The following is a 13,869-nucleotide window of genomic DNA, read 5'->3' on the forward strand; positions in this document are numbered from 1 at the left end:
AGGAAATCGCAGGACATGCAGCATTTTGGGAGTATTTCCATTCTAATGAACTGTATAGGAGCAGGGAAAACTCTCCCAAAATCGCTTGCAAAACGCTATCACAAATCGATAGCAATTGTGAAAGTGCTTTGCGCTTTTTAGTGGGTTCCAGGCTTATAAGAGCTTTTCTGAGCTTTTTGGCCATCAGAGCTTTCTGAGAGCTTTTTAAAAAATGCTCCCATTGACATTAAAATCTCAAACGTGGTATGTTTTGCATTACACGGGGGGCTTTACACTCGGATGAGTGTTTTAATAATCATTCATAATCGATAGTGCTGGATGGTGGGGAGAACTGCTCCTCGCTAGATCTGGAGAGGTGAGTAATGCCTGCTACCTATATTGGGGATACCGGCTATGCCTGGCTATCTATAGTGGCGGTCCCTCAAATGAAAACCGTCTCTGGTCCTTACAGAGAACCTGAACTGAAAATAAAAAGTCAAAATAACCATACACAGGTCATACATACTTCCTGTGTAGTCCACTTCTCAATCTCTCTCCTCTCCTGCGTCCCATTTGTCTGCTGTGATCAATGGATTTCTCTGTCCTCCATTTTAAAAATGGCCATTACCCCCTAACAGCTTCCTGGTCAGCACACTGTTAAACTGTAATATTACCCACTTGAGCCATAGGGAAACATAGACACTACCTTGCACATTCAGTTGTAACTGACAGCTGCTGATATACAACTGACAGCAACTGGTTTATTTCAGTTCTGACAAAATATTGTCAGAACTGGAAGGGATCACTGTTAGAAGAAAATGGTGAGCTTCTGAGAGGAATTGACGGTAAATGTAATATTCATTTGCTGCTATGTCGTGTTTATTTTAAATAATTTTCCTCGCTTCAGGTTCCCTTTAAAGGGAAGGTCCGAGGGGGTTAAAAAAACAACAAAAATCGACTTACCTGGGGCTTCCTTCAGCCACTGGCAGCCGTCCTGTGCCCTCTAGAGTTGGGCCGAACGGTTCGCCTGCGAACGGTTCCATGCGAACTTCAGTGGTTCGCGTTCGCGTCCCGCAGGCGAACCTTTGCGGAAGTTCGGTTCGCCCCATAATGCACATGGAGGGTCAACTTTGACCCTCTACATCACAGTCAGCAGGCCCAGTGTAGCCAATTAGGCTACACTAGCCCCTGGAGCCCCACCCCCCCTTATATAAGGCAGGCAGCGGCGGCCATTACGGCCACTCGTGTGCCTGCATTAGTCAGAGTAGGGCGAGCTGCTGCAGACTGTCTCTCAGGGAAAGATTAGTTAGGCTTAGCTTGTTCCTGTCTGGCTGCATACCTGTTCTGTGAACCCACCACTGCATACCTGTGCTGTGAACCCACCACTGCATACCTGTGCTGTGAACCCACCACTGCATACCTGTTCTGTTCAGTGGACCCGCCACTGTATACCTGTTCATTGAACCCACCACTGCATACCTGTGCTGTGAACCCACCACTGCATACCTGTGCTGTGAACCCACCACTGCATACCTGTTCTGTTCAGTGGACCCGCCACTGCATACCTGTTCTGTTTAGTGAACCGCCACTGTATACCTGTTCTGTTTAGTGAACCCGCCACTGCATACCTGTTCTGTTCAGTGGACCCACCGCATCAGTGCGCATACCTGTGCAGTTAAGTGAACCCGCCACTGCATACCTGTTCTGTTCAGTGGACCCGCCACTGCATACCTGTTCTGTTTAGTGAACCCGCCACTGCATACCTGTTCTGTTCAGTGAACCCACCGCATCAGTGCGCATACCTGTGCAGTTAAGTGAACCCGCCACTGCATACCTGTTCTGTTCAGTGAACCGCCACTGTATACCTGTTCTGTTTAGTGAACCCGCCACTGCATACCTGTTCTGTTCAGTGGACCCGCCACTGCATACCTGTTCTGTTCAGTGAACCCAACGCATCAGTGCGCATACCTGTGCAGTTAAGTGAACCCGCCACTGCATACCTGTTCTGTTCAGTGGACCCGCCACTGCATACCTGTTCTGTTTAGTGAACCGCCACTGTATACCTGTTCTGTTTAGTGAACCCGCCACTGCATACCTGTTCTGTTCAGTGAACCCACCGCATCAGTGCGCATACCTGTGCAGTTAAGTGAACCCGCCACTGCATACCTGTTCTGTTCAGTGGATCCGCCACTGCATACCTGTTCTGTTTAGTGAACCGCCACTGTATACCTGTTCTGTTTAGTGAACCCGCCACTGCATACCTGTTCTGTTCAGTGGACCTGCCACTGCATACCTGTTCTGTTTAGTGAACCCGCCACTGCATACCTGTTCTGTTCAGTGGACCCGCCACTGCATACCTGTTCTGTTTAGTGAACCCACCACTGCATACCTGTTCTGTTCAGTGGACCCGCCACTGTATACCTGTTCATTGAACCCACCACTGCATACCTGTGCTGTGAACCCACCACTGCATACCTGTGCTGTGAACCCACCACTGCATACCTGTGCTGTGAACCCACCACTGCATACCTGTTCTGTTCAGTGGACCCGCCACTGCATACCTGTTCTGTTTAGTGAACCGCCACTGTATACCTGTTCTGTTTAGTGAACCCGCCACTGCATACCTGTTCTGTTCAGTGGACCCACCGCATCAGTGCGCATACCTGTGCAGTTAAGTGAACCCGCCACTGCATACCTGTTCTGTTCAGTGGACCCGCCACTGCATACCTGTTCTGTTTAGTGAACCCGCCACTGCATACCTGTTCTGTTCAGTGAACCCACCGCATCAGTGCGCATACCTGTGCAGTTAAGTGAACCCGCCACTGCATACCTGTTCTGTTCAGTGGACCCGCCACTGCATACCTGTTCTGTTCAGTGAACCGCCACTGTATACCTGTTCTGTTTAGTGAACCCGCCACTGCATACCTGTTCTGTTCAGTGGACCCGCCACTGCATACCTGTTCTGTTCAGTGAACCCACCGCATCAGTGCGCATACCTGTGCAGTTAAGTGAACCCGCCACTGCATACCTGTTCTGTTCAGTGGACCCGCCACTGCATACCTGTTCTGTTTAGTGAACCGCCACTGTATACCTGTTCTGTTTAGTGAACCCGCCACTGCATACCTGTTCTGTTCAGTGAACCCACCGCATCAGTGCGCATACCTGTGCAGTTAAGTGAACCCGCCACTGCATACCTGTTCTGTTCAGTGGACCCGCCACTGCATACCTGTTCTGTTTAGTGAACCGCCACTGTATACCTGTTCTGTTTAGTGAACCCGCCACTGCATACCTGTTCTGTTCAGTGGACCCGCCACTGCATACCTGTTCTGTTTAGTGAACCCACCACTGCATACCTGTTCTGTTCAGTGGACCCGCCACTGTATACCTGTTCATTGAACCCACCACTGCATACCTGTGCTGTGAACCCACCACTGCATACCTGTGCTGTGAACCCACCACTGCATACCTGTGCTGTGAACCCACCACTGCATACCTGTTCTGTTCAGTGGACCCGCCACTGCATACCTGTTCTGTTTAGTGAACCGCCACTGTATACCTGTTCTGTTTAGTGAACCCGCCACTGCATACCTGTTCTGTTCAGTGGACCCACCGCATCAGTGCGCATACCTGTGCAGTTAAGTGAACCCGCCACTGCATACCTGTTCTGTTCAGTGAACCGCCACTGTATACCTGTTCTGTTTAGTGAACCCGCCACTGCATACCTGTTCTGTTCAGTGAACCCACCGCATCAGTGCGCATACCTGTGCAGTTAAGTGAACCCGCCACTGCATACCTGTTCTGTTCAGTGGACCCGCCACTGCATACCTGTTCTGTTTAGTGAACCGCCACTGTATACCTGTTCTGTTTAGTGAACCCGCCACTGCATACCTGTTCTGTTCAGTGGACCCGCCACTGCATACCTGTTCTGTGAACCCGCCACTGCATACCTGTTCTGTTTAGTGAACCGCCACTGTATACCTGTTCTGTTTAGTGAACCAGCCACTGCATACCTGTTCTGTTCAGTGGACCCGCCACTGCATACCTGTTCTGTGAACCCGCCACTGTATACCTGTTCTGTTCAGTGAACCCACCGCATCAGTGCGCATACCTGTGCAGTTAAGTGAACCCACCTACCTACGTGAGTGCACGCAGTGTGATATACCACTCCGTGCATACCCGATATGGACAAAACAGGTAGAGGAAGAGGTAGTGGCAGAGCCAGAGGAAGGCCACCCGGCAGGTCTGCGCGAGGTCGTGTAAATGTAATTTCGTGTGGACCTGGCCCACAGTACAGTGCTCGGAAGAAGACACGTCCCATCACCTCCCAAGATTGTCAGGACGTGGTTGAGTATTTAGCGACACAGAACACCTCATCTTGCTCAGCCACCAGTGCTACTACTAGCACCACTTCCGCTGCATTTGACACTTCGCAAGAATTATTTAGTGGTGAAATCACTGATGCACAGCCATTGTTGTTACAGCCAGATGAATTTTCACCAGCTCATATGTCTGAGTTACGCGGCAACATTATGGATGTAACGTGTAAGGAGGATGAAGGACCTACTGATGTTGGTGCATGTTTGGATTTGTCTGAGGCAAGCGAAGCTGGGCAGGATGATTACGATGATGACGATGATAGGGATCCTCTGTATGTACCCAATAGAGGAGATGAAGAGGGGGACAGTTCAGAGGGGGAGTCAGAGAGTAGGAGGAGGAGAGAAGTTGCTGAAAGAAGCTGGGGCAGCTCTTCGTCAGAAACAGCTGGTGGCAGTGTCCGGCACCATGTATTGCCACCTATGTACAGCCAGCCAACTTGCCCTTCAGCATCAGCTGCTGAGGTCCCCATAGTGCCCACATCCCAGGGTGGCTCAGCGGTGTGGAAATTTTTTAATGTGTGTGCCTCAGATCGGACCAAAGCCATCTGTTCGCTCTGCCAACAAAAATTGAGCCGTGGAAAGGCCAACACTCACGTAGGGACAAGTGCCTTACGAAGGCACCTGGAGAAAAGGCACAAACAGCAATGGGATGGCCACCTGAGCAAAAGCAGCAGCAGCACACAAAAGCAAAGCCACCCTCCTTCTCCTCTTCCTCCTCCATCAGGTGCATTATCTGCTTCTGCCGCTTTCTCCCTTCCACCTTCACAGGCACCCTCCTCCACTCCGCCTCTGCCCTTGAGCGGTTCCTGCTCCTCTGCCCACAGCAGCAGTCAGGTGTCCGTGAAGGAAATGTTTGAGCGGAAGAAGCCAATTTCGGCCAGTCACCCCCTTGCCCGGCGTCTGACAGCTGGCGTGGCGGAACTGTTAGCTCGGCAGCTGTTACCATACCGGCTGGTGGACTCTGAGGCCTTCCGTAAATTTGTGGCCATCGGAACACCGCAGTGGAAGATGCCAGGCCGCACTTATTTTTCGAGAAAGGCCATACCCCAACTGCACCGTGAAGTTGAGAGGCAAGTGGTGTCATCTCTTGCGAAGAGCGTTGGGTCAAGGGTACACCTGACCACGGATGCCTGGTCTGCCAAGCACGGGCAGGGCCGCTACATTACCTACACAGCCCATTGGGTGAACCTGGTGGTGAACGATGGCAAGCAGGGCGCAGCGGACCAAATTGTGACACCTCCACGGCTTGCAGGCAGGCCTCCTGCCACCTCCTCTCCTCCTGCTACATGCTCTTCGCTGTCCTCCTCCTCCTTGGCTGAGTGGCAGTTCTCCTCTCCAGCTACACAGCCCCAGCTCCGCAGGGCCTATGCTGCATGCCAGGTACGACGGTGTCACGCCATCTTAGACATGGCTTGTCTCAAAGCGGAGAGTCACACTGGAGCAGCTCTCCTGGCTGCTCTTAAGAAACAGGTGGATGAGTGGCTGACCCCGCACCACCTGGAGATAGGCAACGTGGTGTGCGACAACGGCAGCAATCTGCTTGCCGCTTTGCATATGGGGAAGCTGACACACATACCCTGCATGGCACATGTCATGAATCTAGTGGTTCAAAGATTTGTGGCAAAGTACCCTGGCTTAGCGAATGTCCTGAAGCAGGCCAGGAAGTTCTGTGGGCATTTGAGGCGGTCTTACACAGCCATGGCACGCTTTGCGGAAATTCAGCGCAAAAACAACATGCCGGTGAGACGCCTCATTTGCGATAGCCCGACTCGCTGGAACTCGACCCTGCTCATGTTCTCCCGCCTGCTAGAACAGAAGAAAGCCGTGACCCACTACCTCTACAACTACAGTAGAATGAAACAGTCTGGGAAGATGGGGATGTTCTGGCCCGACAACTGGACACTGATGGAGAATGCATGCAGGCTCATGCGGCCGTTTGAGGAGGTGACCAACCTGGTGAGCCGCAGTGAGGGCACCATCAGCGACTTAATTCCCTACGCTTACTTCTTGGAGCGTGCTGTGCGTAGAGTGGCGGATGAAGCTGTGAATGAGCGTGACCAGGAACCGTTACGGCAGGAACAGGCATGGGACCAATTTTCATCAGACCCAGCTGTTTCCTCAACACCTGCGGCAGCACAGAGGGGGGAGGAGGAGGAAGAAGAGAAGTCGTGTGCAGAAGACGAATCAGACTCAGAGGATGATGAGCAAGGTGTTTCTTTGGGGGAGGAGGAGGAGGAGGAGGAGGGGACAGCGGCAGGAGAACAACCTCAGCAGGCATCGCAAGGGGCTTGTGCTGCTCAACCTTCCCGTGGTATTGTTCGCGGCTGGGGGGAGGAGGTTGACTTACCTGACGTCACTGAGGAAGAGCAAGAGGAGATGGAGGGTACTGGATCCGACTTTGTGCAGATGTCGTCTTTTATGCTGTCCTGCCTGTTGAGGGACCCCCGTATAAAAAACCTCAAGGGGAATGAGCTGTACTGGGTGGCCACACTACTAGACCCTCGGTACAGGCACAAAGTGGCGGACCTGTTACCAACTCACCGGAAGGTGGAAAGGATGCAGCACATGCAGAACCAGCTGTCAACTATGCTTTACAATGCCTTTAAGGGTGATGTGACGGCACAACGCCAGCAAGGTACCACTGCCACTAATCCTCCTCCCGTGTCCACGCAGTCAAAGACAGGACGCTCCAGCGATCTCATGGTGATGTCGGACATGCGGACGTTCTTTAGTCCAACGCCTCGCCGTAGCCCTTCCGGATCCACCCTCCACCAACGCCTGGAACGGCAGGTAGCCGACTACCTGGCCTTAAGTGTGGATGTAGACACTGCTGTGAACAGCGATGAGGAACCCTTGAACTACTGGGTGCGCAGGCTTGACCTGTGGCCAGAGCTGTCCCAATTTGCCATCCAACTTCTCTCCTGCCCTGCCGCAAGCGTCCTCTCAGAAAGGACCTTCAGCGCAGCTGGAGGCATTGTCACAGAGAAGAGAAGTCGCCTAAGTCACAAAAGTGTTAAGTACCTCACCTTTATCAAAATGAATGAGGCATGGATCCCGGAGGGCTGCTGCCCGCCCCAAGACTAAGTCAGTCCCTGCACATACAGCATCTCTGCCTGCACGCCGTGTGACTGGCTGCCTGGCCTGCCCCAAGAAGACTAAGTCGCTCCCAGTCCCTCCACACAGCATGTCTGCCTGCAGGCCGCTTGACTACCTTCTCCGCCACCACCAACAGGGTCCGGGACTCCAGGCGGATTGCTGAATTTTTTAGGCCGCTGCTAGCAGCGGCCGCTGTAATAATTTTTCGGGTGCGTGTACATGACTGCCTAATTTTTCTGGCTGCACTGCGGGCAGCTGCAACAACAAAAGAAAAGGCATGTACATGCGCCCATTCCCCTTCGTGATCATTACCTTGCCGTGGTGAAGGGGCTTGCGTATCACAATGGAGCAATGACCGGCGCCTAGATGAGTGTCTCGGGGGGCACACCCACGATAATAAGGTCGTTGCCTCATTGTGGTCAGACCAAATTTGATCAGCTGGACAGTCACTGTTCTGTCATTCAGCTACATCAGCCAGGTGACCATATGGGCTGTAAAGCCACCAAAACCTGCACTCTCGCCATGGTGCGCACCAGTAAAGCACGGCCGTCACTACACAAACAGCTGTTTGCGGTGCGTTACACGATGAGTTTGGTGTGTCAGTGTGAAGCAGTACCTTAATTAGACTACCTGATTGATGTATACACATGCAAGATGTTTGAAAGCACTTTAGGCCTGTCATTTAGCATTCAATGTGATTTCTGCCCTTAAAACGCTGCTTTGCGTCAAATCCAGATTTTTCCCGGGGGCTTTTGGCATGTATCCCACTCCGCCATCCCCCCCTCCAGGTGTTAGACCCCTTGAAACATCTTTTCCATCACTTTTGTGGCCAGCATAATTATTTTTTTTTTTTCAAAGTTCGCATCCCCATTGAAGTCTATTGCGGTTCGCGAACTTTAACGCGAACCGAACCTTTCGCGAAAGTTTGCGAACCCGGTTCGCGAACCGAAAATCGGAGGTTCGGCCCAACTCTAGTGCCCTCATCGCAGCTCCGGTGGCTCCCGGTCCCCTCTGGTGCAGATGCTGACCTCGCCAGGTTTGCAGCTCCTGTGTGCTTCAGCGTGCGGCTCACGGAGTGCACTGACATCATCTGGACTGTACTGTGCAGTACAGTATGACTGATGTCAGTGTGACACCATGAGCTGTACGCTGAAGCGCAGTAGATATCTTGTACCGGAGGGGTCCCTGGGCCACCGGCGGTAAGCGGAGCTGCGGCGAGGGCACAGGATGGCTGCAAGGGACTGGAGGGAGCCCGAAGTAAGTAGATTTTTGTTTTTTATTCACCTCGGACCTTCCCTTTAAAGAGACTGTAATTTCAAAAAGTGCCACTGGGGGGTACTTACCTCGGGAGGGGGAAGCCTCTGGTTCCTATTGAGACTTCCCCTTTCCTCCTCCGTCCCACGGTGGCAGTGCTGTAGCCCCCAAAACCACAGCCGACAATTAGTAGTAGCGCCTGCAATATTTACCTTCCCTGGTTCCAGTGCAGGCGCAGTAGCGACTCCCCGTTGGGCTAAGGTGGAAATAGCTGAGCCTTATCAGGTCCGCTCTACTGCGCAGGCGACTTGCACCTGCGCAGTAGATCGGACCCGATTGGGATCGGCAATTTCTGCCTTAGCACAAGCCGAAAGCTGCTACTGTGCCTGCACTGGAGCCAGGAAGGTAAATATTTACATGCCTTCTGTTGGAGGACCTTTAGCGCTGCCACTGTGGGACGGAGGAGGATGGGGGAAGCCTCGATAGGATCATGAGGCTTCCCCCTCCTGAGGTAAGTACTCCCCAGGGGCACTTTTTAAAGTTACAGATTCTTTAACCTCCCTGGCGGTAATCCTGACCTGAGCTCGGGCTGAGTTTTAGAAGCTGGAAGCGGTAAGCCCGAGCTCAGGTCGGACTGGTCAAACCCACCGCTCCTATTGGTTGCCTGGGTCCCGTGCGTCATCAGCGCTGTGCAGCGGGACCCAGGAAACCATGTACCACTTTTGACTCAAAATTCCAGACAGAAATGCACCGCCAGGGAGGTTTAGGGAGAATGATATGCCGGTCTTCAAGGGGTTAAATACTGTGTTCCATGACTCCCCCAAGGTTATTATACTTTCAATTACTGTACTTTAACATTTAGGGTCGGTCCACAATTCTCCCGTTCCAGATCGGATCCATGTCAAACGGATCAGTTTTTCAAAAACCGGATCCGTTTGACACGGATCTGATCTGGATGGTAGGGTACCTTCCAGTCCGCGCACACGTCGATCGCGTTGGTATTTACGCGTCGCTGCTCACCTGTCGCCACTTCCGCTTTGTCCTACCGCTGGTCCCGCCACTCAGTCCTTTTCACAGGCTGGAGGCCAGCGGAAGCGAACACTGCTATTCCAGCGCAGGGGATTTGGCCGGCGCCACCATAGGTCGTAATAGGAATTACGGCTAAAGCGGCGCACAGGTAGTAACTTCGGTTCTGTCACAAGACGGAGCTGAAGTTACTTTTTGAACACTGTAATTTGACCTCCAGCAATTGCTGGAAGCTGCATTATTTCATTCCCCAATATCCACGTGGACCTAGAGGGGGCATAGTATTTAACGCCGCCGGGAACTTGTGCAGAAGCAGGATAAGCCATACTGGCTGTATCCTGCGCCCAAGTCTCCTGGCGGCGAATTCTCTCGTACGCAGTGGAAGTGTGGCTCTCCATAGGCTACAACAGGCCAATTCTGCATAGCAACAGGGAGAATTTTCATTGGTTCAACATGGACCAATGAGAATTCTCTCTGTTGCTTAGGATTCCCATTGGTCTACTGCAGCCCAATGGAGAATCCCCATGCTTCTATCTGCCTCTGGGCTCTTCAGAATGGACCGAGCGGCGGGGATGGATGTTGGGATGTGTGAGTATGACGGCATGCGGCCAAAACGGACGATGTGGATGCAGTGACTAGCCTAGTGAGAGCGGACAGTGTCTGTTCTCACAGGCTTGCATTGGACATGTTTTTCCGTCCGGTCTGGGAAAAAGTGTCAAATTTAATCCTGACTGTCCACAACATTTTATTTCCGTGCAACAGGGATCCGTGTGCAATTCGTGTTTCTGCATGAGTAAGGGCTGGTGCACACCGAGCGGCTTTTTCAGCGTTTCTGCAGCCGCTTGGTCAATGTATCTCAATGGGGTGGTTCACACCAGAGCGGGAGGCGTTTTGCAGAAACGCATACTCCCGGGGTGAGGCATTTTTTGGATTGCGGATGCGTTTCTGCCTCAATGTTAGGTATAGGAAAACCGCAAACCGCTCTGAAAAACGCCTGTTCAGAGCGGTTTTGCCGGCGTTTTTGTTACAGAAGCTGTTCAGTAACAGCTTTACTGTAACAATTTAAAAAAATTTACTACACTAAAACCGCTACACAAAACCGCAAAACACTAGCTGAAACGCTACAGAAAAAGCGTTTCAAAATCTGCTAGCATTTTGCGGATCTGCTAGCGGTTTTTGGTGTGCACCAGGCCTGAGAGCGGGTCCTATTTTTAACATAGGATCCGCTGCCAGCATTTCTGCAGAGCTTTAAAACAAGTGTGAACCGGCCCTTAATACACAGTTCATGGTAAGTTTATTGATTGTGGTGTATCACTGTATCAGCTAGGCCTTATTTATCTGATTTTGCACAGCATGCTTTCCGTTTTTCAAATAGATCCTGTTGCACCGCACTGCTAACACACCGATGTGAATGTACCATTGCAATATAATCACATTGCGGCTGCCACAAACTGCAATTATTATTATTATTATTATTGATTTAAAAAGCGCCAACATATTCCATGGCGCTGTACAAAGTAAACAAACATGGGGTACATAATACAGACAATGGTGTACACTAATATACAAGATACATAATTAGTGACAAAATAGAATGCAATGTCTGTGGGTGTCTATTAATGGTACAATCTTTCATGCGATCTTTGAACGCAATTTTTGCGATTGAATTGTACAGACAACTGTACAATGTGTGGTAAAAATTGATGTAAAATGATTCTACGGTCAATTAGAACAGAAAATGTAATCGATCCAAATGATTTTACGTTTTACGTTCGAATCAGAATAGAGAAAATGCCGTAACCAACCTGTTATGGGAACAATCGATAATTGCCTTTCGATTACAAAAACGCGCCAAAAGTTTGCATCTGATGAAAAAATTGAACCGTTAACAGGCACCTAAGAGCAGCAAACAGGCTCACTGTGTTTTTATTTTTGTAGAGCTGTGTGAAATAGAGGAATAAAGAATATAATGAAATAGAGGAAGAGCTCCCTCGTGGCCCCAGGAAGGTGTCAACAGCGACAGATGCTGCTGGCACTTTATAACATCAAAACAATACTGTAGTCCTCTTTAGCCCAGTCTCAGCGAACGAGGTACGCATGCGCGCTCTGAAATTTTCTTTTGCGACTCAACAAGCTTAGGAATCCTTTCAGTAGTGCTTCGTTCCTGGCCGGAGTGCTGTCACTGCAGCACTGATTTCCGGAATGCTGCTTGTAGCTGTGGCCAGCGCGGTGCTGGTGTTTGGCTGTGTGTGGGGGTTGTGTAGCCGCTGGAGACATGAGCTGGCAGGCCGGGCTGTGGGGTTGCTCCGGGGTGTCCGAGCTCCTCTGCTGCTCATCGCACACCCGGATGATGAGTGTATGTTCTTTGCCCCGACTATTCTCGGCCTGCTGCAGGAACAGCGCCCTCTGTCGGTGCTATGCTGCTCTACAGGTATGCACATAGGAGCTGGGCACCTGCAGTTGGACTGTGTCATCAGCCTGCCTGGCCATTTGCATTGCTTGGACTGGCTACTCATGATACGGAGATGCAAGCTGGCGAGTGCAGGGGATTATTATCATCATGGAATTATCAGGCGCAAACATCTACTATGGTTCTGTTCAAATAGTATGTGATACAAGCTATAATAAATGCATGTGGTTCAGCACATCCTGGACAGTGCGAGTGTAGATGGAAAAGTGTAGATAGCAACTGAGATGTAGGACGTGGCCCAACTCATAGGTGGTTCCAGCATAAGGCAGGGAACAAACTTGCCAGTGTGAGTTCCTGTACGATTCCCAGGATTCCGTCATTCTGCGATTGCGATCACATTTTCCGCTGTCGTACCATGTCTTTTCAGATGTGGTGCAATAGATTGTAATTGTAAATGTGTGCAATAACGCAGAAAGCTGTCTGATTTAAAATCGCTGGAAAGAAGATGGAAAGCGAATAGATGTGTGATTCCTGAGCGGGCCATTGCGGCAGTGGCCTTCATGTCTCAGCCATCTCACCTATTTAATGTGCTGACCCCAACCAAACCTGGGCAGCACAAAGGCCTCGATTCATAAAAGTGTGTTCGGTGAAGTAAATCCGTGTGGGAAAACTCCGAGCTCGGTATTTCAGACTTCTGGGTGGGCATTCATAAAATGTTGCCAGTTGCGATAACAGAGTGGAGATTTCCCGCTGTAGGCTGTCGGGAGCCTTGTGGAAACACAGAAGCTGGCAGAGTCCCTCCGTGCGCTGCTGTCTCTGCTGCTGCTTGGGAGGTCTGTCCCATTCACTGCAATGTATTCTGCACGCTTCTCGCCACATCCGAGGTAGCGGTAATCCCCGTCCGCATACCGCTTCCTCTAATTTTTATGAATTGAAATTTTGTTACATTTGTTATGATAATCACCGCACAAGGCAGTGATTTATCGCTCTGCTCAGGAATGTTTGCTTTTCATGCGGAAACGGCCTTTATGAATTCAAATTTTACTAAGTGGTCGGTAAAGTAAGTTGTTTTCAGCATTTCCGCATGCGGGAATGCTTTATGAATCGAGGCCCAAGTGTAGGCAGTGGTGCTTAGACTCGCCTGTCTGCCAGTGCATGTCATGTCTCCATTGGCAGCGCTCCTCCCGGGCTCGTCTCTACGGGCACTTGTGTCCTGCGCCACACTCTAGTGTTCAGTCTCTAGCGTTTATGAAGGGGCAAAGGCTGTTTAGGAGGGAGGACCACTGGACAATAGGGAACTGTAAATGGGAGGGAGGGGCCACTAGACACCAGGGAACTATATGAGGGAGGAGCACTAGACACCAGGGACTGCATAGGGGAGGGAGGGGGACCATTAGACAACAGACAACTGTATAAAGTAGGGAGGGGAACCACAAGACACCTGGGACCTGTGTAGGAAGGGGGACGTGCATGTAAAATTGGGGCATGGCAAGAGAGTGTCTTAGTGACCCTGATGGTATGTTACAGCTGACATCAACTGATTCATTGCAACACAGCGAGTTAGCTGCAGGGTTTGATTTAAAGTAAGCTGCTTTGGAGACCACCTCTTGATTAAACCCGCTTGGGGGGAGGGGGAGGAGGGGCATGCCATGCGTTGCTATGCCATGCCTGTTAGTGTATGTTTTCTGCTGGGGCCTGAGCGAGCAATTGAGGTCTGATTTTAGGGGG

The 13,869-nt window shown here is 51.0% G+C and overlaps 1 protein-coding gene across 2 annotated transcripts in view; it reads left to right on the forward strand.

Annotated features, from left to right (window-relative positions):
- Positions 1-11,867: 11,867 nt before the first annotated feature.
- PIGL (phosphatidylinositol glycan anchor biosynthesis class L) overlaps positions 11,868-13,869 on the forward strand; it is a 225,813-nt gene continuing 223,811 nt past the window's right edge. The window contains exon 1 of one of the 2 annotated variants that reach the window (XM_068270357.1): positions 11,868-12,162. In XM_068270357.1, the coding sequence (XP_068126458.1) occupies positions 11,934-12,162 (229 nt within the window). In that variant the 5' untranslated portion in view covers positions 11,868-11,933. The remainder of the gene's footprint in view (positions 12,163-13,869) is intronic. The other variant, XM_068270356.1, reaches the window with a different exon arrangement.

Source organism: Hyperolius riggenbachi, chromosome 2, assembly GCF_040937935.1.
Source record: "Hyperolius riggenbachi isolate aHypRig1 chromosome 2, aHypRig1.pri, whole genome shotgun sequence".
NCBI classification, from domain to species: domain Eukaryota; kingdom Metazoa; phylum Chordata; class Amphibia; order Anura; family Hyperoliidae; genus Hyperolius; species Hyperolius riggenbachi.